General features: G+C 38.4%; 1 protein-coding gene across 1 annotated transcript; it reads left to right on the top strand.

The window, feature by feature from the left end:
* Positions 1–887: 887 nt before the first annotated feature.
* Positions 888–22,874, top strand: rps6ka2 (ribosomal protein S6 kinase, polypeptide 2). The gene is made up of 22 exons (XM_069693663.1): positions 888–1,459; positions 5,572–5,688; positions 6,975–7,056; positions 7,919–7,999; positions 8,539–8,618; positions 9,410–9,516; positions 9,607–9,644; positions 9,739–9,881; positions 10,804–10,874; positions 11,375–11,463; positions 11,968–12,032; positions 14,637–14,739; positions 14,998–15,140; positions 15,567–15,689; positions 16,257–16,346; positions 17,190–17,348; positions 17,536–17,697; positions 17,815–17,891; positions 18,262–18,379; positions 18,494–18,550; positions 18,905–18,985; positions 20,558–22,874. Exons 1-22 carry the CDS (start codon positions 1,355–1,357, stop codon positions 20,705–20,707), a joined length of 2,241 nt encoding a protein of 746 aa, XP_069549764.1. The 5' UTR covers positions 888–1,354; the 3' UTR covers positions 20,708–22,874.
* The last annotated feature ends 4,714 nt before the right edge of the window (positions 22,875–27,588 follow it).

Raw genomic sequence — 27,588 nt, 5'->3', positions numbered from 1 at the left:
AGCTCAGTTTTTAGTGATGTTCCAGCTTTAGGGATCACAGTTTGAACCTTTGAGGTGAATTGCCCTGGCTGAAGAATTGGAAATCTTATTTTAGAAAAAAAAAAAATAAAGACCAGGTCAATACAGTCACTTGAGCAAGGTAGAGCAGCCCTCATGTACCCTGTGCTTTCAACTAATGAAGCTCACCCCAACTCTTCCCTCTCCTTTTGGTGTCTCTCTCTCCCTCTCTCTCGCCCTCTCCGGTTATGTAACACTGCAGTTCTGCAAAGCTGCTGATATGACAGATCCATGTACATGCACATACACACACCCACACAACCGGATCACGCTGCACCCTGATTGCTGTCCTTGTTTCTGTCATCATTATTGATCACAGAATTGATTGCTGTCCTCAACATTTTATTGACTTGTGACATAAAGTTACCGGATCTGAACCACAGTATTTTTCATCTATGCTGTTACAATCTGCCTAATTTTGTCATACATGAAGTTTTGTCTGTATCTGTGTGTGTTTGTGTGATTGGAAGTCATGCAGGAGCAAAAGAGGAGGGACAGAGGAAGAGGGAGACAGACAAGAGGTAGCTGGGTTACACCATGTGACCTCACCAGCTGTTGCTGTATGCTGTTGGGAGAAACAGAGGGAGGTGAGGGGCAGGAACAGGGGAGGATGAGGGAGGGAGGATAAGGGAGGGAGGGATGGAGGGAGGGGTCGGGAGCCTGCCAGCACACAATGTGACTGGTGACAATCCCTTGTTCTGCAGAGAGAGAGAGAGAGGGAGAGGGAGGGAGGGATAGAGAGGAGAGAGATAGAAAGGGAGGGAGGGAAGGAGGGAGGGAGAGAGATAGAGAGGGAGAGGGGGAGGGAGGGAGGCAGCAGGGGATGAACACACACACATGCACAGGCAGAGATGTGAAGAGGGAGCTCACACACCTCCTGATTCAGCGGAACAGATTTATTCGTCACGTCTCCCTGCAGCCTTACGCAGCAAGCCTGCTGCAAAGCACAAGACAATCCCAAACCCAGCAGCACCTGCCCCGTCCGTCATCACGCTGTCTGGCTTGCGTAGATTAACGGCTCGGTTACAACTCTGACTGCGTGCTTACTGGTGTCCACTGCAGCCGAGAGAACAGAGGGGGGACACACACGACAGGCTGGAACCCACCAGAGAGACAAGGGGCGCATGTGAATGATGGGGACACTAAAGAGCGACGACTGCATTGAGGATGGGCCAATGGAGAAACTGCGGGACAAATAGATAACCAATTATAGCTCTGTTTCTGCATCTCTACCTTAGGACCCCCTGCAGGGATATGTTCATCATTATGGGATAGATGCACAAGTGTACTCGTTGCCATGGATACCAGCACGCGGAAATTCACAGTGCGGAGATGGTTTTCCATCTACCTGAAGAACAAGGCAGCAAGAAACAAGAACAGCAGCGGATTTTGTCAACTTGAGGTGAGTTCAATTTGTTTAAACCATTACATTAGAAGAACAAACTTCTGTCAACTAGACACAAGTACATGTGTGTCAATCTGCGTATGCTGGATAGATGCATCACAATGTTGCGCCATGTGTTTGTGAGTGAAAGGCCCACACCCCAAGAAACAAGAACAGCAGCCAGCTCACATTGCTGTACAGTAGGGGAGGATGTAAAGAGTCTGTGTGCACACGAGAACGGGTGTGGAAAGAATTGCATGTTATTTGGTTTGTTGTGGAGTGATTCAGGAGTCATCACTGCATCGTTACAGCTGTTGCTCTCCCCGTCAAGGATCTAGAAAACAGGGCCAGTGGGACACTGTGTTTTGACACAGAGGGAGAGAGAGAGAGAGAGAGAGAGAGAGAGAGAGAGAGAGAGGTTATATGGAAATGCCTTCAGACAGAAATGCAATGGCAAAAACAAACAGCTAGGCAGGCTGATAGATAAATGGATACAGACAGATTGATTCAGTGGGCAGTCAGAGCAGCGGAGGTCTATTTATAGCCCAAACAAACCATCAGGAGGGACAGAGAGGCAGTGTGCTGTTTGCAGCACATCCACCTGTATGTCTGGGATATAAATGGAAAATCTCCCCCTCCCCTCATCTTTCTTTTGTTGTTGTTGTTGTGAACAAGTGCTGATTAATCAACTTGACAGAGTTTCTCTCTTTCAGTGATCATTTGTCTTTCTGGATGAGAAATGTCTGGCTGCTTGTGTTTGTTTACCTGTTTGGTTGTTAGTCAAATATGCGTTGAGATGCTTTGATGCTTCAAGTTGGGGTTTTTTTTTCCGTGAAGGGAAAATCTGTATGCAGGTTATCTTTTTGTTGATGGACATCAATCCTGTTTTCTTGTTTGAAGAATAAACCAGCAATTAATCATAGGAGCCAATCTTCTCACTGGGGGGCTGAAACTTTCAGCATGTCACATTTCAGGCCACACCCCAATTAGTGACATCACAACAAGCTGTCACAGTTGATAAACTTTATGAGCATAACAATGACTTCACAGTTTCAGTGTGTAAATTCCCTTTAAACCCCAAATGTTGTATTATACTCAAAAGTGCGTAGAATACAGCCATCTCATGTTCATCATATGTTCCTGAGAAATATCATCTCATCCAACGTTCAAATGCTGTTCACTCAAAATCAGTAATTCGCACAATGTTTTATTTCATTTACATATTGTAATCATTATAACTTCATTTGCAGCTCCATATGCTAACACTTGAGCCTCAAATAAGAAGTACTATGCAGATGTGCAAATTGAAATGCTGTTGTAAAAATGGAGTCAAAACATGTGAAAAATCCCTGAATTCACTGAGTGTGCTGTGGGGTATGGAGCTGCACTGTTGCTATGCTGTTATGCCAACAGTTGATATGCTGTCAGATTTGTTTCCTCCCTTGTTGCACTGAGCATGAGTGTGGTTTCTGCTTAGTGCTACAGTTCCTCTAGGACACAAATCTCGTTTTAGTAATTATCCCTATTATTGAGTAGCCAAAGGAATTGCCAATAGGAGGAGACCATTTCACTTGTGTCCTGCAGAATTATATGAATAATATATATATATTTTATATTAATATATATAGAATTATATGCAGCTGTCGCTTTAAAGACAGTGCCGAATAGACAGGAATTAGGAGATTTATCAAATCTAATCCAGGGTCGATGAGGAGATTGGTTAATAGGTTACTTGTCTGACTAATGCACAGACAAGAAATATATATTGTTTAAATTTAATTATAACACGATGTGTTAAATAATAATACAACAAATTGATATTTTCACACATCAAAAAGTGTCCAAGCAGGTAATATGAAAATCAAAACCTCAGGAATTAACGAAAGTGAAAAAAAAAAAAAAGATAAAAGAAAGAGTTGAGTTCTCAAATGTCCTACCGCCCCCCCTCCCCCTGTGCACAAACGATGTCCGGGGAAATGGACTCCAGGTGAACTGTGATGTCAGTTTGAGATGAAGGTTCCCTCGGGTGAAGGTAGACGGTGATGTGAGTGAAGATGGGCTGAGTGACGGCAGGCAGGTGGATGGACGACGCCTCGGGTTCCTACGAAGAAGCTACACAAAGTACAGCCTATGCACATGCGCAGGACAATAGTTCATTACCAATTCACAACTTAACTCAAAATGACATTAAATGGAACCGGGGCCTGCAAACCGCATGACTGTAAACATCACACACAGTATAACAACTAGTTAGCGACAGTACATAACTCAAAGGCAGTCAAATACAAGTATTACATCTTTGTGAATGTTTGTCGTATCCCCTTCAGATTTATCCTGACTGCTTTTAGTAGAATACACAACTTACCTCTAAATATCAGCGAGCATTCATGCAAATAAAGCTCGCATGCAATGGTAAAAGCATTGAACCTCAACCAGCTCACCAGGATATCAAATGTTCAAAGTTCTGTCTCGGGGGAAACTGCAGCTCTTCAATCACTCGTTGTTCAGCATTCAATTTCAAGTTATTAACTTTCCTCCTTCGGGGTCTGATTTATCTTTTCCTCCTCACAACTCCTAACGGACTGAAGCACAGACGAAGGGGGGGGGGGGGGCAACAACGATCCGCTGTTAAGAGACGGATTATCACTTGTATCGATCTCGGAGCATGGAGTAACAAAGATTGTATATTAAGGAAAAGATGAACTCTCCCAACGCTTTTCTGTGTACAGAGGAAAACAACTGTGACAACCTGTCGACCTCACTTAAGGAGACAGTAACATAGTACCAACAACATAATAATTACAATCCCAGATTAAATGAGTGTGGTTACATATCATTTTAAGAAAGCTCTAGAAACAACTGCTGTTTTCTTGATAGTACATCGGTCTGGAGAATCACAATTCGTCCGCATACAAGAACAACTTCTTCGGAGCAATCTCCTGCTGTTTGAGTTTGTTCATGTTGTCATACAAATAATTGAAGGCCGAATTTTAGACTTGCTTTGCTGTATGCTTTTGGTTAGGGTGGCATTGTAGCAGTAAAACAAGCTGCCTTGTTATTACCACAGCATCAACACAGTCACTACAAAGATAGCATCAGCAAACCTGCTGTTGTAACAAAAACAGATGTGACAGTTTGATTATTTTTAGCCTTATGTGGACTTTACTCTGATCCCGACTGGAGGAGTGGATCTCATTTCATTATCAAACTATAGTATACTGTTGATGGATGGGATTGATCATAATACGGCCTTTGATGGTAGCCAGTTATTTTTTTCAATTCTACAAGCTAAAGTAGATCAACAGATGTATAGTCAGTAGCTATACACGTGTATGTGGTACTTCACAAACAATACACAGGAGAGACCAGAGAAGAAATCTCTGTTTCTCTGCTCACAAGAAAAATAGACCAGTCCCTTTTATTATTATTTGCTTATTCAATCCAACAAACAGATTTGATCAGAGTATGTGCAGAAATGGCAACAGCATTGCACCCAATTTTTGTACTTTTTGCCATTTTCCAATCACTTCAAGCTGCATGTGAAAGTCTGAGCCAAGTGTCCCTTCAAGGAAAACAGAATCACAAAGCTTTACCAAAAATGAAGCTTATGTGACAGGTTGCGTGCATCAAACTCATGGACGCCACCAAAATAAATTATTTACAACCATTAGGATTACCAAGTCCTGTTTGCATTTTATACCTGATTGAGGTGTAAAGACAATGACAGTTTTACAGAATTACTGTATGTTGTCACACTGTCCAACCTGAGGTCAGCTTCAGGCTGGTAGTTGATCATTCACTTCACTGAGCAGATTGAATAGTCTGAAAAAGGCAGTTTACACTATGCATCACTGCGGGTGGCCTCAGCCCATACCTTTCCTGCAATAACATAATGACTCATACATAAGTATCTGTTGTTAGCTGTGGGTTTAGGATTGATTATTAGAGTAACGTACTGTGCATGAACAGAATTTCAAAACTGCTGCAAAGTTTTAAAATGTAATCCATCTCATGTTGCTTATTTTTCACAGAGCTCAGTTTCTTCTAGCTCTTCTAATTTTTTTTTTCTGTCTGCCTTTGTAAATATGGACATAACATGCCAATAATGAAGTCTGCCTTTCTTTCCTTAGGATGACAGTGTTCTGAAGGAGATTGACATCAGCCACCATGTTAAGGAGGGCTGTGAGAAGGCAGATCCCTCTCAGTTCCAGCTGCTTAAGGTGCTGGGACAGGGCTCCTATGGAAAGGTAATGAAGCCATAATCACTAGAACCTAAATATTAACGACTACAACTGATGTTAAGAAGAGAGGAAGCAGATCTTTACAATTTCATCTGATTAATGTGATGGGACAGGCCTTACAGAGAAGATCAAGTTTGCACTAGTAGACAAATATTGTCCGATTTTAAGTAAGATGTGACGACAACATTATTAAATTGTCTGGACTTCACGTACTGCCAAAAGTATGTGCACACTCGTGTGATAGTTGAGCATCTCATTCAAGAAAAATGAGCATTAATATGCTGCTACAATTGCCTTCAGTCCTGTGGGGCATCTTGCCAAGGGAGTTTTGAAACCCCGCTGCAGGAATTTGCTGCTACTCAGACTTAAGAGCATTAAGGTCAGACAGTGATGTGGGCCGATATTGCCTGGCTCACAGTCAGTGTTTTAATTCATCCCAGAGGTGTTGGGTTAATGTGAGAGCTCTGTACAGGCCAGTCAATATATTTCACACCAAGCTCAGGAAACCATTTTTTTTTGGCCTTGCTTTGTGCAACTGAAGGGAGAATAGCACTCCCCAAACTGCAGCCACAAAACAAAAGTGCACTATTGTCTAAAATATTACTATATGCTGCCTGTCTGTGTGTAAATTCAGTGCTCAAACTGACTACCAGTGATCATCTGCTAATGATTAGCCTTCCATTTCCAATTATCTGTAGATTAGCTGCCTTGGCAGCAGCTTCATAGATCGCTGCATGTATTTAAATGAGAAAAGCCCTGCTGATTTATCAGTGTAAATTAGAGGTCTGCATGGGCCAGACATGAAACCTTGACAGATGTCGGCAGCTGGATGCTGTTTCCAAGACTGCGGGCAGGCATGGTAGATCAAGTCACAATGTGGCCCAGATTGTATGTTTACATACAGTACCTTGCTCTTCAGGCACTTAATTAGCGCTTGACAGACCGGGTTTAAATCATAGCTGTTGTCTCTAATACACTGATACAGCATTTATGTGCGTCTTTTATGAAGCATGATGGTAGCTGACAGTTGCATCTGCTGGTTAACCTACAAACTGCGGGTTAGGGTGAATACAGCATTTGGATATAGCATTGTGCGCCTTTTTTCCTGCAAATATGTGGTAAATATTCTACTTACCATTTGTGTAGTTATTTTCACTAGTGCTTCTACAAAGGTCTTTTAAAATCTGACACTAATTATTTATATTTGGTTTTTTTTAACTGACAAACCTTTATTGCTACCACAGTGTTAAAATGTGATGATGACAGTGATGGATGGTGATGATTATTTGCAGGTGTTTCTGGTTAGAAAGATTCGAGGAGCAGACCGAGGACAGCTATATGCCATGAAGGTCCTGAAGAAAGCCACGCTCAAAGGTAAGTGATACAGTAATGTAAATACAGTAAAGTATATCAAATTTATACAGAAAACAGAAAGCTAGGCAATTCAATTAAAAACTGATATATAAAATACTGTTAAACTATTATTTCTCTTGACATACCGACATATACCTAACACATGAATTAATATTAGATAGTGATATATACTTTCTATAGAGCCATAACTGACTTGTGCAGGTTGCACACATGATAAGTGATTCTTTAAACTTGGAAAAAATAACAAACTTGGCTTAAAAAAAAATCCCATATGTATCATGTTCTGATGAAGAGGTAAAGGTTAAAGATGGGAAGTATTACAAAAAAAAGCGATCTCCACAGAGGATGTGAGTGATAATTTATTAAGATTAATATTGGTTTTGTACAGAAGTGACAGGAGCTATATGGTTGCCAGAAATCCCACGGTGCGCTACATACAGGGGGGTTTGGGGTAAAAGAGGTTAGTTTGTACTTTTGATTCAGATAAAGTGTTTTGCTTGGGATTATTGTAAAGAAGGGTGTACTGTAAAAGCAGGTTGAGATGTTATGTGCTGATTTAGTGTCTTTGTACAAGCCTTAAATCCTCTTAAGCTCCACCCCTGGAATTTAAAGAGTTATGGTCTCATCCTGTCAAGGAGCCAGCTACAACAATGACGCTGTTACTGTGGTAACCGCTGCACTATAAACCCGTAGAACCTTTGGATGGGTTTAATTCAATTTCTATTCATCAATTAAGAAAATGGATTTTCACCCTACATACAACATATTCATGGTGTTAGAGGATTTTCACGATTTATCCACATTTAGATAGACTGAAATGAGGCCACTTAATTAAACAGATTGCTCACTATCTCCTTCTCAGTTCGGGATCGTGTGCGATCGAAGATGGAAAGAGACATTCTGGCAGAAGTGAACCACCCGTTTATAGTTAAACTCCACTATGGTAAGCTTGAATTACTTTATAACCTTTATATATGAGAGCTTAAATGATATTTTTTTTATAGGAATTCCTCTGTAAAAAAAAAAAAAACAATCAAGGGGATTAATGCAATTTAATTTTATAATAAACTCACAGTTCTTTTTTTCATTTTTCATTTTTTTTTTTTTTTAACCCTGTGACTTTACATCGACAGTTGTATTAACAGCAGGTATTTGTGCAAAACTTACTGTTAGCTGCTGAGAGACTTCAATTGAGCATTTGGACTTGTAGCCTTGGCAAGTTAGTCACTTTGAGCCATTACACATAGAGCAGGTTAGGACAAGTGAAAAATGAACAAGTTATTTTTGTTGCGTGCATGCTCATAAGGAGTTCAAGTCCACCCACCACACACTTATTTTTCTCTTGCCACCGTACCAATCTGCAGATGAATACTATGAATACATCCTCAAAATTACACACAGTACAATACAGCCCCACAACAGCCATATATCTGCAACACACCTACACCGAGTAAATCTGTGCTTGTCTGTGTCTGTGTGTAGCTTTCCAGACAGAAGGGAAGCTCTATCTGATCCTGGACTTCCTCCGAGGAGGAGACCTTTTCACTCGTCTTTCAAAGGAGGTAAGTTTTCTCCTGATAGGCTCTCTGGCTCTTTCTCCATCTCCACTAAAAAAAATCATAAGCCTTGACTGTTCACAGTTTATTATTGGAATCACCAAGAGTACGTCTACGTGCTATCGCTCAACTGTGAATGCTGTGCTGTTGTGATTCTTGCCTTTAATGCGCTCATGCTGATGGATTATCAGTAAAGATCACACAAGTGTGCTGTTTGGGAGCTGTGGTTTTCAGGATGAAGTTTTTAAAAGATGAATGCAGTCTTATTTTGTTTTTCGAATCAGACCCGAGGTTGAAACCAGTCTGTGTTTTTGCTGCAGTCGGAAGCTATTTTTTCTGTTATAATGCATCTTTTCTAACCTCCTGGCAAACACAGACTCTTTTACGAGAATGACGAAACAGTATAGTCTGTCTGAGACAGACAGATGGACAGATGTTCTGTACTGTTAAACAAAGTCCATTTTAGTACCACCAAGAGACCCATAATCTCTTGGTGGGGAGTAGTAGTTTATAAGATGGTTATAACATAAATGCTTTAATTTCCAAAGAGGATTGTTGTCAAACTTAATACTTTTTGACTTGTAAAACCTAAAGTTATTTCTTATTGGGACTCCAACAGTTCATATATATATATATATTTTTATTTTTTTTTATTTTTTTTTTATTTTATTTTATTTTGTTGTTTTTCCTCTTCTCTGTCTTTTTACCAGCTCATGTTTGAATGCATTTCTTCCTTTTTTCTTGAATGGGTTATTGTTATTTACTACACCATACATCCACTTGTTTATTTGTTCTAGGTGATGTTTACTGAGGAGGATGTGAAGTTTTACCTTGCAGAGTTGGCGCTGGCCTTGGACCATCTACACAGTCTGGGGATCATCTACAGGGACCTCAAACCTGAAAAGTACTACCTCACAAAGGCTCCCTTTTTTGTGTTCATGTATTTTATAAAATTATTTTTAAAGTTGATTTTATTGTTCTTTTTCCCCATCAGTATTCTTCTTGATGAAGAAGGGCACATCAAGATTACTGGTCAGTGCATGCAACTGCAAACAACCTGTGCATCTGTTTTTCAATCATTATTTGTCTTTCTTCTTACCTTGTTCCTCTTCGTCTCTCTGTTCAGACTTTGGATTGAGTAAGGAAGCCATCGACCATGATAAAAGAGCTTATTCTTTCTGTGGAACCATCGAGTACATGGCTCCAGAGGTCGTAAACAGGAGAGGTCACACACAAAGTGCTGACTGGTGGTCATTTGGAGTACTTATGGTGAGAACTGTTTAATCCTAAAACAATCTTTTACTTTTGGCAGTCTCTTTTCACTTTTTACATGCTCTAGTAATCTTTCCTCCGAGTGTAATCACTTAGCTTGCTGACTTGCATGTTTTGTCATAAATTTGCAATATTTGATGAGCTACGGACTCAGCACCTAGATAATGTGCTGGTGATGGGTTCCTGATATGGCTTTCTTTTGGCACTACAGGGGCTTAATTACCGCATCTGGCAGATTAGGTCTAATCACTTTCAGTAATCATGCATCTGCTGGATTCTACTTGTTGTGTTAGCACGGTGGCTTATTTTACTAATACCGAGGAGGAGGTTAACATTCACTGACAGCTGGGAGCTACACCCAGGGCATCAGGAAAAGATGTCACCCGTAACTACCCCTGGCTAGTATCAGCAATGTTCAAATATTAAAACTAACAAACAGCAACAAGCTGAACATTTCATGCACTCTCTACTATACAGATTGTAAAGACAGTAGTTAAGGGAGCACATTTTATAATTTGAATCAGTATGTATAGTGAACTTCTTAATTCTGATTACATTTAATTTAAAATATTGTAACAATCTTTGACACAGGTGAATACCATTAAAAGTGGTGCTTGAAAATATGTGCATGTCAGCAGCAAAAGCACCAGGAATCGCATCTATAACTTTTATTTACAAAGTGTATCGTAGTATTACTTAACTGGATAGTGATTTTCCATTTTAGACACAAAATATTCAGTCGTCAATATTGTACAATGAAATCTGTAAACCGTTTGTTCAACGTTTTATCCATTTGTTTCTGGACTGATAGATGCGTTATGATCTGCTGTTATCTCCTCTGGATTTTTGCCCTTGATCATCATTACTTCAATAATCCACCTCAGCAGTCTCCTGACAGTTGTTATGTTTTCTTTTATAGTTTGAAATGTTGACAGGATCATTACCATTCCAAGGAAAAGATCGAAAGGAAACAATGGCTCTTATTCTAAAGTAAGATTAATTGAACTTGTTAATGTCTATTATTGTTATTCTTGAAGCTATTTATTTATAACGTCTAAGAATTAAACAAGAAAAAGCAGCTGCATGTCATATGTTGGCCTATAACTCTCAATAATCATAAAATTATTTCTTACTTTACATTTCCAAGTCAAAGAGTACTAAAGTGCTTCATGAATGTCTTATTTGTAGTTTCTGTGTACCAGTTATTCAACAGTTGTTTTCTTTATATGCAGTACGTACATGTTGCTTTTTGATTTTGGTCATACTTAAGTTCTTTCCTCAAATTTTCTGATCAACTTCCTGTTTTCCTCTGCAAGTTAATTTCTATGTTAAACAAGATATTGTGTCTCTTAATTTACTTAATTCATTTTTCAGGTCTGTTTAATTCAGGATAAGCTGTTTATATGAACCTTCACTGAACAATGTCTCTATACCAGAATGAACAGTATATAAAGTTGTTACCAAACGTGTTTGTTGTCTTGTTTGTGCAGGGCTAAACTGGGGATGCCTCAGTTCCTCAGTCTGGAAGTGCAGAGTTTATTAAGAGCACTCTTCAAGAGGAATCCTGCTAATCGACTGGGTGCGGTATATACAAATTTTGGACACTGACAATCAAATATGTTTTCAAAATAATAGTAGTATGTCAACATTTTTATGCATTACTAATTACTGAGGCCAATTTTTATTTGAAAGGATTCAAAATGTAAGAGCCAAAACAGCTGCAGAGAATCGTAGCAACTTAAAGTAAAATCGTTCCTTTTAAGAAAAAGTTGAGTCAGTTACCACGGTGCACTTCATCCACACATACTGTATGTGAGCCCCTGCAATCAAACCTACTGTAGGAAAGACTGTTCATAGCAAGCAGCAACTTCAACAGAAGCAAATTGAAAATTTCTGCTTGATACTCACAACGTCCACAGTTCACCTGAATGTGCCAGTGATGTTCATCATCATCATTTATTTTATAAAACCATCATTGAGATCATTCGTGTTTAGTTTTGTTTTGAGGTGCTTTTGCCAGGCTGTCTGTTTTCCTAATAGATGCAAACAATGACATCATCCTCTCAAACTGTGTGACTGACAGGTGCAGGACCAGATGGAGTAGAAGAAATAAAAAGGCATCGCTTCTTTGCATCAATAGACTGGAATGTAAGCACAATTTATTACGAATACTCTGCATTATACATGATAGGGTACTCTTAACTTGTAGGGATCACATACTCAGCCAGAGGTGAAACAAACCAAGCTTGTTTAGACTGGCAGAGACAATTATCATATCATATGCAATTATGTCATATGATCTAAAGGTAAATACCCTGTCCTCTTACCAATAACTGCACCTGGATATTAATGTTTGTCACATTTTTCACAAAATACTTTCTTTTTCTTTATCGTGTGACAAATGTTGTCTGCACTTTTAAGATACAGCATTAAGATTAGTGGCCGTGGTTAAATTTAAAATAAACACATCTGAATCGCACTGTGGTGACTATAACTGTTGTGTCTTGTCATCAAAGCCCTGTAGTCGTTCCTCCACTTCCTCAAGGGTTGCCCACAGCCATGAATCATTTAACATCCGTAGTATGAGATGTTGCTCAATGGCAAAATCCCTAACTTCCTTTTCTGTGTGTCTTGCCCAACTTTATTTTGTCTAATCCTCTTATAATCTAATAGACTTTCTGTCTGAAAATTTGCTCATGCGCAGATGTTCCGACTGCAGACATTACCTGTACTATCATCATCTGACATCCACTCCTTGCACGTGCGCTGCTTAAAAGGGAGCATTCTTTAAACTGAAAGCACTCTTGCCCAAAGCTTCTATTTAAGTAGTCTGATAGACGTCACTGAATCATGTTCTGAGATTCCATTTGTCTCTGGTAAAGTCGAAAGCTATTTTTTGCAGCGGCTGGGTTACATGTGAGTAACAGGCATGCTGCAGAAGCCATCTTCTGTGTACCCCAGTTAAAACCCACTCAACAGGCTGACGTTGGTGAAGTACTCACTGTTGTACATGTTGTTTATACTGTTCACCACAATAATTACCATAATAATGGAAAATATTCTCAAGAGGTATATTATGCATATATGTACTGAACATACAGTGAGAGTATGTACAAAACTGGTGTGAATCAATGGAGGTTACAGAAGTTTCCCCTCCTTTGTCAGACAATTTGTGGACTGGACTCAGAAAGCAAGGTTTTGTTAACAGACAGGGAAAAAAAAGAATTAAATAGAAGTAGCTGAGTGTTGTGTAGTTGTGTATAAATTTACATGCTTATTTAATGCTATTTTAGTAATAATGAATAATGCATTTTACAGAGAACTCAAATGGTCAGTATATGTCACACAGATTAAATAATAAGGAAATTGTTAAATTCATGTTAATTAGTTTGTGCATGTAAGTTTGGTAAAGCTGCAAATGAGGGGGCTTGGGCTTTCTCCCTCCTTTAATGAAAGATGTTGATGTGACTCTACTATTCACAGAGAGGTTTGGCTCATCTGTAAATCCGTTTTGATAGACAGAAATCTCAACTGTTTTACTGATCGTAATCATGTCCATTGCAAATATATAATATATACAACTAAATATCTTAAAGTACTCATTCCTTTTTATCACAGATGTTGGGAATGCTTGTGCCTCTTGTTGTTTATCTGCTGTTGTGAATCGCGACGCTCTCATTCCTAACAGATTCCACTATTATCTGCTCTACATGTCCACTAATCTCTGCCCTCACCACCGCGTCCCGCTCTACTCATCACTACATTACTACCTACTTACTTCCCACCAAAAACACAACATTTTCTCATTCACAGATGGTGTTACTGGCTTGATGTGAAGAGCTATCTATAAGAGGCTTAGACTGTCCTCCACACTATGCTAATTAAATCACTGTTCTCAATTAGGAAGAATGGTTTCCCCGTCGTCCATCAGAATGTTGTTTTACTTTTTCTTTGTGACCCCTCAGTCTTTCTTAAATGTCTCACGTTTATTTAAAACCTGCAGCCACACCTCTCAGCAGTAGTGCATTATGAGCAATGTCACATGCAAATCAAATAGCAAATAAGAGTGTGCATTACTGGTCACATTACTATAAATCACCATAAATACAGCTTTTACAGTCTTTCATTCCAACTTGAGTTGACTTTGTCACTTCCTTATTTACTGCTGACTGCTACAGACTTTACAGCATGCAACGACTGACACTGCAGGGATGACACCTGCAGGCCAAACTCAGTATTACATTTAAGCAGATACAAATAAAGAATGTGCATTCCCTGTAAGCTGTTATTTTATGGCCATACAACAGTTTTCACCAGACATGATATTACATATAGTTGGCATCACTGGATATTTACATTCTTTACTTTATTCTCTTCTCTTCTAATTTGCTTTATTCTTTGTCCGTACCATTACATTTCAACATCAGGCTGCAGCACTGCTGACTCAGTACATGTTTACAATCAAACTTGTAAACATGACTACACAGACATGGACATCTCAGTTAATTAATGTGGACATTACTCCATATTCCCAATGACACTGAAGGAGGAAAGAAATGTAAAGAAATAAATTAGATTTGTTTACGTAATTCTTTTCACTTCATACAACTACAATCATGACTTTTACTAAATGTTGTTTTGTAAATTTGCACCAACTGTACAGCTCATGTGACATTTCACGGTTAAACCAGTTGTTTGCCGATGGAACAGGACTGATATCATATCACTAATTTGTTTCGTCCTTTATTGTAGAAGTTGTACAGGAAGGAACTGAGGCCTCCCTTCAAACCAACTGTTGGAAGACCTGAAGACACTTTCCATTTTGACCCTGAGTTCACCTCCAGAACACCAACTGGTAACTAAAACACACACACAAAACACACACATACGCTTATAAACAAGTAACACAAATGTTTGGACATCAGAATATTCTTTTAGTTATTTAACTGATTGAATTAAAGCTGGTTGTTGAAGCAGATGATGCATTTGGACTTAACAAGAAATATGAGAAAGCTATAAGAATAAAACTAGCATATTTTGATTTCCTGCACTTAATAAATCATTGCCAAACACTGTGCAAAATGTTTGTATCTGTATGTGTTTGCATATCCAGATTCTCCGGGCCTCCCTCCCAGCGCTAACACACATCAGCTCTTTCGTGGATTTAGCTTTGTTGCGACTAATCAAAATCAGGAACCCAGCGTTGCTACAGTAGCGCCTTCTCATCAGGAGGTGAACATCAACCCCATAGCACAGGTAATATACAGTACCTTTTAAGAAAACAGCTCCAAGCTCCACCTCTGATTCCATTATACACTCACACACTGTTTGGCTAAATGACAATGTAAATAAATCACAGATGTATGTGTTAACTGACGGGCAGAATAAATAAGAAATTGGTTATTTAATGTTTCTGAGCTTTTAAGCATGACGTAAATCACTGTCAGCTATTTTATTACTGCAGCAATGAACTCGATTAAAGCCCTCACACGCCACAAATATGACCTGGATATGTGTATGAACTATAATAGTATGGATGTTGTGTGTGTGTGTGTGTGTGTGTGTGTGTGTGTGTGTGTGTGTGTGTGTGTGTGTGTGTGTGTGTGTGTGTGTGTGTGTGTGTGTGTGTGTGTGTGTGTGTGTGTGTGTGTGTGTGTATCTGATTATCTGTGTTCTCTGTAGCATCTCCGTGGTGACGTGGCCTTCAGTGATGTTTATGAGCTGAAGGAAGAAGTCAGACAGACAGGAACGTCTGTCTGCAGAAGATGTCTGCACAGAGTTACAGCTGTGGAGTATTCAGTGAAGGTAGTGGACACTAAAGTTAAAATAATAATTTATTTAGATGTACAAAATGTACCGACGTTCTCCATCGTGTCAGTCTGGATCAGTGGTATGGTTGAAAAAAATTTATTGAATCGCTTTCGTACAAGGCCGAACATTTATAGCAGACTAATAACTCAACAATTCATATTGTGGATTTGTATCTGCAAAAAAGTGATTTAGAAGTTTGAAAATCCTTACCTAGTCCAACCACTCAAGCCAAAAAAAAAGTAAACTAATTTAATGACCTGAAAAATGCATTGTCACAAAAGTAGCTCATGAAAAAGGGACTGTTTGGAAAGCATGTTTTTCAAAAAAGTTTACAAATAATATGTAAAGCATTTCATAAAAATGTTAAGTTTTACCTGAATCCACCTACAAATGTAGTATTCTCATAATTCTTTATATGCTGGGTGAGTAATGCATTATGGGAAGTACTTTATGGCAATACTGAACAAAACTACTCAGACAATGTTTGGTTCATTCCAGAAGTGTTTACGTTTCTCAATTGTCTGTGACTATGTATCATGTGTGTTTCTGTTTTTGTGTCAGATTATTGAGAGAGCCAGGAGAGATCCCTCAGAAGAGATTGAGATTCTGTTAAGATATGGACAGCATCCAAATATTACTACCCTGAAGGATGTAAGTAGGACAGTGACTCACATGTTAAAATGACAAGTGAAGCTACCAATTTTTTTAATTTTTTTTAGCTTGAGGTAGCAGATCAACACATTGTTTAGAGGTTTAATCTGAATTTTTCTTCAACATCAATATATTTGATGATTTTTTTTTTTAGGGCCCGAGCACCGAATGGTACGAAAGCACTATTGTTATTCAAGCGATTATTATTATTTTCGTTCTGGCAAATCAAATGCCTTTTTGGCAGCTTTAAAATGCTCAAAATCTCATGAAACTTTGCACAAAATTCATCCCCAGGGGAAATGTAAGTATTTCATAGGTTTTGGTCATAGTTGTCTAAAAATGGCTCACCAGTGCCCCTAAGGTGAGATCTAAAGACTGCTTTCACTGATATTAACGAAATTTCCAAATTTTGAAAATGTCATACAGCATGTTGTCTAAAATAGAAAAAAAAAGTCATACTATAGCATATCGTCCAACATATGAAAAAGAAAGTCATCCTAAAGCGTGTTGTTAAATGGGGCATAAAAAACTCTTACCTCCGAAAAGCATAAGGCCCATTTCTTGAACCTGACATGCATGTCTCAAGGTGGAATCACCAGCACCAGCGCTAACTACAACACCATTGTGCCTGTGATACTATGACTTCCGTTTGTGCTTTTGAGGACATGCTATATAATAATACCTTTTTTTCATATTTTGAACGACATGCTATTTTATGACTTTTTTTTTTTCCTTTTTTGAAGTATGCCCCGACCTGGTGGCTCCCCGACGTGCGAGGGCCCACATATCACTGCTTGCAGTTTTAATTCATTATTATTATTTGTGTGTGACTTCTACCTGTAGGTGTTTGACGATGGCCAGTCTGTGTTCCTGGTTCAGGATTTACTGAGAGGAGATGAGCTGCTGGATCGAGCTTTGACGCTGCCAAATTTTACTGAGAGAGATGCATCAGACATCACCTGCACACTCGCCAAAACTGTGGAGTATTTACACTCGCAGGGGGTAAGACAGAAGGGAAAAAATATTGACATGATCAAACTTGCATGCTCACAGTGGCCTGGGAAATATGTACATTGTGGTTTACTAGTAATTTAAGAGCCGTACATATTTTTATGTATCCAGACATGTCACGCCAAAAGCCAGAAGTTTTGCAATGGTGTGAAAATCATGTGTAATTTCCCTTTTTAAGGTTGTGCATCGAGATCTAAAGCCCAGTAACATTCGCTATTCTGATGACAGAGGGCTCCCAGAATGCATCAGAATATGCGACTTTGGTTTTGCCAAACAGCTCAGGGCTGAAAATGGCTTGTTGATGACACCCTGTTACACAGCCACATTCATGGCACCTGAGGTATGTTAGTTATCATGATCATAACAGAAAGCCTTTTTTAATATCTCACCAACACTTACACAAATTATGAAACAGTGATCTAATGCCTCCTAAGTGTGTGTTTAATTGTGTGTGCAGGTTCTGAGGAAACAGGGTTATGATGCAGCCTGTGACATCTGGAGCCTGGGAATCCTTCTCTACACTATGATAGCAGGGTCAGTTTAAAGTTTAAAAGCACTTCAAACTACCAGCAGTGAAAGACTGCTGCAGCACAGTTCAGCTTTCTGGTGGAAATTTGGTGAACTGTATGAAATGATGTAACTTTCTGCTAACACTCCCACTGCTGCAGTAAACAAGATGTTTTCTAAATAAACTTCCCAAATGAAATAACAGTGAAGACGAGAAGACAATATATTTTCCCACATGTCAAAATGGAAAGTTGCTCCTTTTTAAATCTTCTATTGGAGATTTTATAGGCGCTAGATTTTGTTTTCTAATTCAGAGGTTTTTATTCATAAATAGTTTTTCACACTTCATTCACCCAACCTAAATTTCTCCCTGCACATTTTTGTTTGTGTTGGTCAGTTTCAGCCCATTTGCCAGCAGCCTGGAGGACACAGCAGAGGAGATCCTCGCTCAGATTGGCAGTGGGAAATTCATTATCACAGGAGGGAACTGGGACCTGGTGTCAGATGCTGCCAAGGTTACATCCTAATATTTTCTGATATGCATAAAATGGTGGTCTTGCTAACATCACGGTGCCATTGCATTATAAATATACCAATATCACCTGTGTATGTCTGCACATGTTTAACAGGACATTGTGATTAAGATGCTCCACGTGGACCCTCACCAGCGTCTAACTGCCCCACAGGTACTATCAGTCCATAATATGACTTATTGTACCTTAAAAGACTATTGATCCTCCTTGTTCAGAGAATTTGCCGTAGTATTGATTATTTGCTCCTGCTAACAGGACACACTCAATTTATTACAGATGACAGCTTTATTCATTGGACAAAGACACACACAGTGGAGGAAATAATCTGGCACACACACTACATTATAAATGTCCCTTAAGTATACACGTTCTTTAAACCTTTGAAATGAAAACAGTACATGTACTGTATCTTGGCGCTGCTGTATTGTTTGTACTATATCGCCATTAGGTTTAGTTGTTGAAACCATATATTAGAAATCTAATCATTTTCTTTGTGATGCTCTTCAGGTTCTTCGTCACCCCTGGATTGCAGAGAGAGACCAGCTCTCTGACACAAGTCTCACCAGACAAAATGCACTCACCGTTAAGGTCAGACCCTTTGTGTATGGACGCAGGTTAAAATAAAGACATGGATATTAATCTCTCTATTAATATCTTCATATTGATCCAGAAAAGAAATGGAAAAGGAAATTGTTACAGTTTAGTTGAAACAAGCCAGCAATTCTACATTCTAAACGAAAAGCTTTGTTGCATAACTTCAAGTTCTTTATAGTTAGATAGAGATGATTGCTGCCTAAATGCCCCCAAAAGTGAGGACATTTGAGTGTCTTTTAAAAATAGATGACCTATATTTTAAAGGTTGTTGGCACAAGTTTATTAAATCAAGCAAAATACAAGTTTGTTGGGTGAAACATAATCAAACAAAAGCTTTCCAGTTCAAAATGAATATATGAATGTAACTGGATTCCCAAAAGTGGCCTCACTTAAGATCGAAATGTTTTTGTGTTTAGTTTGGCACCCTTTAGCTTGCAGAACAGCTGGACCACATCCGGGCACAGAATTAAATATGTATTTGCAGTTAACTGTACCCCTTGTTTCAGCCCAATCTGAACTGATGCTTGCTGCTGTTCGTCTTGATTTTACTCACAATTATGCGGTCCAGTCTGCTGCTGGTGTTTCTGGATCTGGCTGTGCTCCTTCAGTTCTCAATCATAAGTGTTCTATTTATGAAGTTTTTGACTTTGGAGGATAGAAGAGTTCAGCTGAGCTGATTTCAAACAAATGATGTTTGACCTTTTCTCCGAGTTCACTCCAATTGTAGCTGCACTTTCTCTTCTCTAAACAAAGGAAAATTATAGTGGATATATGAAGTCAATGACCTTTAAGATCACACAAGTGCCCCTGGCAGATCATCCACAGGTCCACTTCACACATTCACAATAGACATGCTCCACTAAAGTTATCAGTCAGAACTTGTCCAAATTACCTTCTTAAGATGACAACCTGATTTATTTATTTTGGTAGAAAATACATTTGTAGTTATGCTGCAAGTATTTCTACAAATATCGGTTGAGTTTTATCAAATAAATTAGGAAAATCGTTTGACTGTCCAAACACTCTCTGGATCCACTACATATTTTGTTCTAAAACTTTTATATTTTTGTAAAAACAGATGTTTAATGGACAAAAATTGCTTTAAACTAAATGGGTAAAGCTTAGATATGAAATATACCCAAGTGTTGACTATTTCTAATGTACAATCACACTGTGAGGTCTGCAACAAATCAGTACATACTAGGATCAGACCAAATGTTCTTCTCAGACTCTGAGGTCATCCATGCTTCATCCTGATGATAAGTAAACAATAGCTTAAGTGGTCTGTGTACACCTTATAAAAACAACTGGCATTCCAGGTGGCTTCAGTGTTTATTATGTGAATATTTTTTTAACATTTCAATGATATGCTTCAATGGCCCTTAGTGACTGATCTCTGAATCAACCTCTTGTATTTGCATTTGTAGTTCATGAAAGAATTCGAGAAATGTAAAATCTGTTTCTCTGAGAGTCCATCAGGTGGCACTGTCTGCCACTTGCTGAGTTGTTGGACAGATTACACCAATACTAATATAATACATTGTGTTCTCTTTTTTATGCCACTAGGGAGCCCTGTCTGCCACCTACTCTGCTCTGAGGCGCTGCACTCCTACTCCAGTCCTGGAGCCGGTTCAGTCCTCCAGCCTGGCTCAGCGGAGAGGGATGAAGAAACTGGGCAGTCCAAAGGTTAACTCAGATCCTAAAGAAAAGGATTAGCCTCAACAATCTGAATGGAACTCAAAAGTAATCAGAAGTCTTATTTATAAACCCACATAATTAAATAAGATGGACTCTTTTTTTTTCTGTAAAAGCACAAACCATGCCTAATTAATTATAACTTGCTATGGTATCAGGATTACCTTGAGTTCAGTTAACTCAAAGTATAATTTTAAACCTTTCAAATTTTAAGATAATCTGACACTGTGATATAACATTCAGCACATGCACCTTCACAGAGAACTTAATTCTAAATCTGATCAAACTCCAGTGGCTTGGGGAAGTCAAGTATTAGACCTTAAAATAAACCATTCTTAATCTTGAACAAAGAGGGTTTAATTTACACATGCAGACGGCTTGTTAGATCCTTTGAGCCTCCCTCACTTCTCCCTTCTTATTACATGCTCAGTTCGAAAGTTTCCCCTGATGTCAATTGGTTCCAACAAACATTTAGCTGCATTATACTTCCCCTTGTATTTTGACCATGGCTTCCCAGTAACTGTTATTCAAAGCGAACATATTTACATTTACTTGTTGTTTTTTTTTGGTTCATACAAGTAGGAAGAATTGTGCAATATACACTGTGTAATACACAGACAAATTTAGCTGCCTTGATCCAAAACTGAAGTTCATACAGCACAAAATGGGACAAATTAGACTGCACACCATAATCAGGAAAAAATAAAAAGCAGAATTCAGTGCCACAAACAACATGCAAAGTAGTCAGTCTACTTTCGTTTTTACATTTAGCACGTGTAGCTATGTCAGCAAACGTTCATGCACAGTCAAACATGAATGCCAATTTCCACAGTCATGACTCTAACATATACAGTATCTAATATATATTTGAATGACGCAGTGTCACTCATTATCATATTTTTCCTTCAATCTTCTGACACTGCAGATTTATGCATGTTAAAAATGGAAATATCCTACCAAAGGGAATTTGTTCTTATGTTAAAAATGCCACAAAGTCTTATTGTTCATAACATGCTTAATCATTTTATTGTGTTGTTTTTGTTCTGTATTTACAGCCTTTGAGTCTTTGAAATATTTTATTGTTAGATGTATAATTGCTGCTCCTCCCAGATCAGATTGAACAGTGATCTACAGAGGTATTCACGTTGAACGTAGTTTGCGTTTTTTCATAACTTATTCAAGAGAGAAGTCATAAAACTGAAGATCATCCTATGGTTCTGTCATAAATGTCACACTTCAAGGAAAACGCTTAAATCAGCGTTCAGTGTGATAGTTCCTCATTCTGTGTGGATTCGAGTGTGGCTGCCAGTAGTCTTCTGTGCGTCATTAGTGTCTGAAAGCCAAAATATTTGACAACCACTGTGTCAGAAGTTTGTAAATACTGTCTATTGCTGCTGCCCTGATTGTGTCTAATCAGATGTATAATCACAAATACGAGGTAGGATTGAACAGGGTGTTCTACTAATATGAATAGCCCTTTCTGTTGTACATTTTACCGAGTAGAAATGTAGATTCTGATGCTCCACAATTTAGAAACGTAGTTCCTGGTCAGAGGTCAAACTAAATATACTGAGATGTGTAACTAATAAGCACTGTAGCAGAGGTACCGTAATGCTGTAAGTTATGTTTGATGATACACAACTGTGTGTTGTGTTGCACTGCACAACTGTAAAAGATGTAGCTGGGACTGATGCAACTATGAATATGCAGATAAGATTGTAGATATTGTGTTGCACAACAATAAGCTCAAGGTAAAACTGTACATATTGTTTACTAATTTAGACTGTACATACTGTTGCACAGAACCACCAGTAAAGAGGATAAATTGTATATACTTAGTGCTGGCAACAAGGAAGACTGTATATATATTGTATTAGCAAATATATTGAGACTGTACATATTATATTGTGTCGTGCATCCATTGTTCAGAGTGTACATACTGTCTATACCTGGCCAAATCATTGAAATAATTGGCTAGAATGCCAAAGTTTTACAAATAAAGAATGAAAATGGCAATGAAATGAAAATTATTTCAGGATAAAGTCTGGATATGGTCCAGGTAAGGTCTAAATTAGGTCCGGATAAGGTCTGGATATGGTGCAAATTAGGTCCAGATACAGTCTAAATTAGGTCCGGATGAGATCTAAATTAGGTATGGATAAGGTGCAAATAAGGTCCAAATAAGGTCTAAATTAGGTCCGGATAAGATCTTAATTAGGTCCAGATAAGGTTTAAATTAGGTCTGGATAAGATCTATATTATAGGTCTGGATAAAGTCTAAATTATAGGTCTGGATAAGGTGTAAATAAGATCCGGATAAGGTTTAAATGAGGTTGAAACTACAGACCAATTTCCAACCTGCCGTTTGTTTCTAAAATCCTTGAGGAAGTTGTTGCAAATCAACTTTGTGATCATTTACAGAGGAATGATCTGTTTGAAGATGTTCAGTCAGGCTTTAGAGTTCATCATAGCACAGAAACAGCACTGGTGAAAGTTATTAACGACCTTTTATTAGCCTCAGATAATGGACTCATCTCTGTACTTATTCTTCTGGACCTCAGTGCTGCTTTTGATACGATTGATCACACAATTTTATTGCAGAGATTGGAAGATGTTACGAGGATAAAAGGAACCAGATTAGACTGGTTCACATCGTACTTATCAGATAGATTCCAGTTTGTCCATGTAAACAATGAGTCTTTCAGACAAACAAGAGATAGTTATGGAGTTCCACAAGGCTCAGTGTTAGGCCCAATACTTTTCACTTTGTATATGCTTCCATTAGGAGAAATCATCAGGAAGCACTGCATAAACTTCCACTGTTAGATGTCACGCAGCTAAATCTTTTTATAAAACCAGACCAAACAAATCAGTTAGTAAAATTTGAAGAACGTCTGAAAGACATAAAGGCCTGAATGACCAAAAATGTTCTGCTTGTAAATTCAGACAAAATGGAATTTCTTGTACTTGGTCCTAAACACCTCAGAAACTCTTTCTCTAATCGTTTGGTTCCTCTCGATGACATTATCTTGGCCTCCAGCACCACCGTGAGGAACCTTGGAGTCATCTTTGATGACGATTTTTCCTTCAGATACCATATAAAGCAAGTCTCCAGAACTGCCTTCTTTCATCTACATAATATTAATAAAATCAGGAAAATCCTTCCTCAGCGTGAAGCAGAAAAGCTCATTCATGTGTTTGTTACTTCTAGACTAGATTATTGTAATTCCTTGTGGTTAGGATGTCCAAATTAATCATTACCAGCAAGATCAAGGTGCACACACACACACACACACACACACACACACACACACACACACACACACACACACACACAGAACATGGACTTCTGCAGATTATTGTACAAACACCAGAATCTGTTCTTTTCTCTGGAAGACTTTTATTGTGAAGAAGTAGATATTGTTTTACGAACACAAAGACGTCAGTTTGTTGTTGCTGGACGCTCTAATAAATTGGCTGTGTAGTTTTTTTTTTGTTTTTTTTCTCTGCCTGTGTGTGTGTGTGTGTGTGTGTGTGTGTGTGTGTGTGTGTGTGTGTGTGTGTGTGTGTGTGTGTGTGTGTGTGTGTGTGTGTGTGTGTGTGTGTGTGTGTGTGTGTGATTTTAAACTTTAAGTCCAAAACAGATTTTGGATCCCGATCGGTGGCAGTTTTTAACCTAATAAACTTCCTCAATGTGCATTTTGTTAACTTTACACAAAACCGGGCTAGCCGTTCCCTCGTTTTCAGTCCTCATGCTAAGCTAAGCTAAGTAGTTGCTAGCTCCAGATATATCAACCATGCAGACATCTATAAAACAAAACACACACACACACACACACACACACCTATATATATATATATAAAATTATTTCTGAGGTGTGGCGTTTTTTCTTTTCCAATGGCGATGCAAGCAGCATTTGATGTCACGATGGAGTGTCCCATTTCATCTCATAACATTTATGCCAAATTTTAAGAAGGTCCCAAAAGGCGTTTCTGAGATATCAGGTTCACAAGAATGGGTAAGACACAAGATCACAGTGACTTTAACCTTTGACTACCATAATGTAATCACATTGTTGCTGAGGCATAGTGAACTTTGTGACAAATTTGAATAAATTCCCTCCGGGCTTTCTGAAATGCAAAGGGGATCTAATCACTTCATCAATAAGGCCAAGTGAACATTTGTGACAGATTTTAAGACATTCCCTCTCGGCGTTCCCCAGATAATGTGCTCACAAACATGGATCTAAGGTGACAGTCACCCTGACTTATGACCTTTGACCCCCAAATTCTAATCAGTTTATCCTCCAAATGAATGTTTGTGCCAAATTTTAAGAAATTCCCTCAAGACATACCTGAGATATTGCGTTAATAAGAATGAAATGGGCGAATAGGACAGAACGTAAGTCACAGTGGCCTTTCTCTTTGACCTATGATCCCCAAAATCTATGCAGTTCATCCATGAGTCCAAATGAACATTTGTGCAAAATTTAAAGAAGGCCCCTCGAGGTGTTCCTGAGAAATCGCATTCACACGGATAGGAAAGGCGTGTGGTCATTGACCTTGACCTTTGACCACCGAAATCTAATCAGTTCATTGCTGAGGCATCTTAGAGGCCAAGTGAACGATTGTGCCACATTTGAAGAAATTTCATCCAAGACCTTTATCTTTGACCTCTCACCCCAAAAATAGAATTAGTTCATCTTTGGTACGAAGCAAATCTTTATGCCATTCCCAGGGGATGTTCTGCTAACGTTCGCTATGGTATGTTCCACAAATGTTCAATGACAAATGTTTGGGGAACATTCTGGTAACTATCACAGGGAAACATTGCACAAACATTCAGAGGGATACGTTCCACAAACGTTTGATATGAAATACTCACATTCATTCATTCACTAACATTTCATTGGGAAACATTCCATGAACTTTTGGCAGAAAACATTCTGTGAACATTTGTTGGGAAACAGTCCGGTAGCATTCCAGGGGAAACGTTTCACAAAACCTTGTGCGAGTGTTTGTTGGGAACAGATGTTTCTGCAGATGTTTGTTGTGGCCAGTGCTTACTGGCCAAAAAGGAGTCTTGTGAATCTGCACTCATTTGCTGTTCCTCAAAGATCCGGATGTGTTAGACGCAAGCTGAAGTTGAATTTTAAGAACTGAATTTGAATTGCGAGAGCTGAATGTGGAAGTACACGGAGAGCTGAATTTTCTGTTAGGATCAAATACAGTTTCAGAGCAGGTCAATGCAGTTTCATAATATACATTCAGTTTTAAGTTAATTGAAATCAGTTTCAAACTCAGATTCAATTTAAAAGTATGCTCTTCAGATTCAGTTTTTTAAAGCAATTATTAAAGTTAAATAAAAAAAAAATTCAAATCTGGTTAATTTTTTTAAGAAATTATTGAAATTGACCAATTAAAATACAAAGGATTTAAATTCAATTTCCTATCTGCTCATATAAATCCCAGAAAGAGAACCAAGGTTTAATCAAGGCTATTTGAACAAAGTAAAAGATAAGAAATATGTAGGGTAACATGAATTAAGACAATGAGTTAAAGAATGTAAATTATAGTGTAAATGCAGTTTAGTTCAAGACTGGAAGGCACAGATTAGTAGAAAAGAATATGTAAAACTAAAGTAAATTTTTCTATTACAATCAATCATTGAAACCATGTAATATGACACAGTCCACATTACACATTCAAATATGTGTGGAGGGTTTCACAACAACAACAATAACAATAATAATAATAAACTTTATTTGTATAGCACTTTTCTAAACTCCAGTTACAAAGTGCTTCACATAAAATAATCCATTAAAACAAATGACAAGCCTTAACAATACAACACCCAACAACACAATGATCGTATAACACAACCATAAAAACAAATTAAAACAGGGTATAAAAGAAATAAGAGTTGCTCAGTCCTGCCTGTGCAATTGTCACATCAATATAGTTTTAAATTCAATAGGTGGGGTTGAACCTACAAGAACTTGTTTCCGAACATTAATAACTCTTCTCTCAGCACACAAAAAAGGTTTACAGTTCAAGAAGAAAAACGTTTTTCACTGAAATACTTTGAGCTTCCCCGATTTACTACAAATAACAATGAAAGTGAGAGTGAATTTGTATTATTCGCTTTCTCTTTTGACTGTATCTAACCTTTCTCTCAAGCCATGACTCTGGCAGCAAGCCCTTGATAGAGCCACTAGATGGCAACCAATCATAGCCTATGATCTGATTCGCTCTCTGTTCATTGCTTACAAGAAGTTGTCCTTTTACAGCCATAATCCCTAAAAAAAAGAAAGAAAAAAAAAACCTCTTTAATTTATATCAACCACCAGGCTCACACTCCATAAAAGCTTTTAGCAGGCACAGAGCTGATGTGTCAGGTGGGTGTGGCAGGCTCATCAGCCCTGACATTTAAGTGCAGTAGTGCTCAGAGCAAAAGGGATTGTAGGATATGAGTAGATACAGATGACAAGCCCCCCTGCAAAGATGATTGCAGTGGAGTGACAAGAGGAGACCAAACAACAGATAGAGCAAGGAGAAGGTGTCACGAGGGGAGCGATGAAAGGCAAAAGAAAGAGAAAGAGCTTTGAGAAACAATAACTCAACCCGACAATTACAGCTTTGTCAGAATTCATATTATCTTTCAAAAAGAGATAACTTCAAAATGTATTCAAAAATAGAAGCTTCTTGATTCAGCTCAGTATAATGTCATATATATTTTATCGAGACTTAATCTCACCACTCCCGTGTATATCATTTATGACAATAGTTGAATAATTCTAATTTCAAAGTTTTGGTCTTTAGTGTATATTTAAAAGTCTGCACAGATGAGTCAAATGAATTAAAATCATGAGCTGGAACCCTGGTTTGCTTCTGGCCTCCTT

The sequence above is a fragment of the Brachyistius frenatus genome, unplaced genomic scaffold (assembly GCF_029030835.1).
Source record: "Brachyistius frenatus isolate BFR_SWC_R1_liver_20210118 unplaced genomic scaffold, ASM2903083v1 Contig_15, whole genome shotgun sequence".
In the NCBI taxonomy this organism is placed as follows: domain Eukaryota; kingdom Metazoa; phylum Chordata; class Actinopteri; family Embiotocidae; genus Brachyistius; species Brachyistius frenatus.
Note: the sequence above shows the minus strand (reverse complement) of the source record. Positions and strands in the feature narration are given on the sequence as shown.

Excerpts from the sequence above, each read along its gene's own strand:
- rps6ka2 (XM_069693663.1), top strand. The coding sequence starts at position 1,355 with ATGGATACCAGCACGCGGAAATTCACAGTGCGGAGATGGTTTTCCATC. Across the intron at positions 8,000-8,538 it reads TATAGTTAAACTCCACTATG|CTTTCCAGACAGAAGGGAAG; the intron begins GTAAGCTTGAAT and ends GTCTGTGTGTAG. Across the intron at positions 18,380-18,493 it reads TGGTGTCAGATGCTGCCAAG|GACATTGTGATTAAGATGCT; the intron begins GTTACATCCTAA and ends CATGTTTAACAG.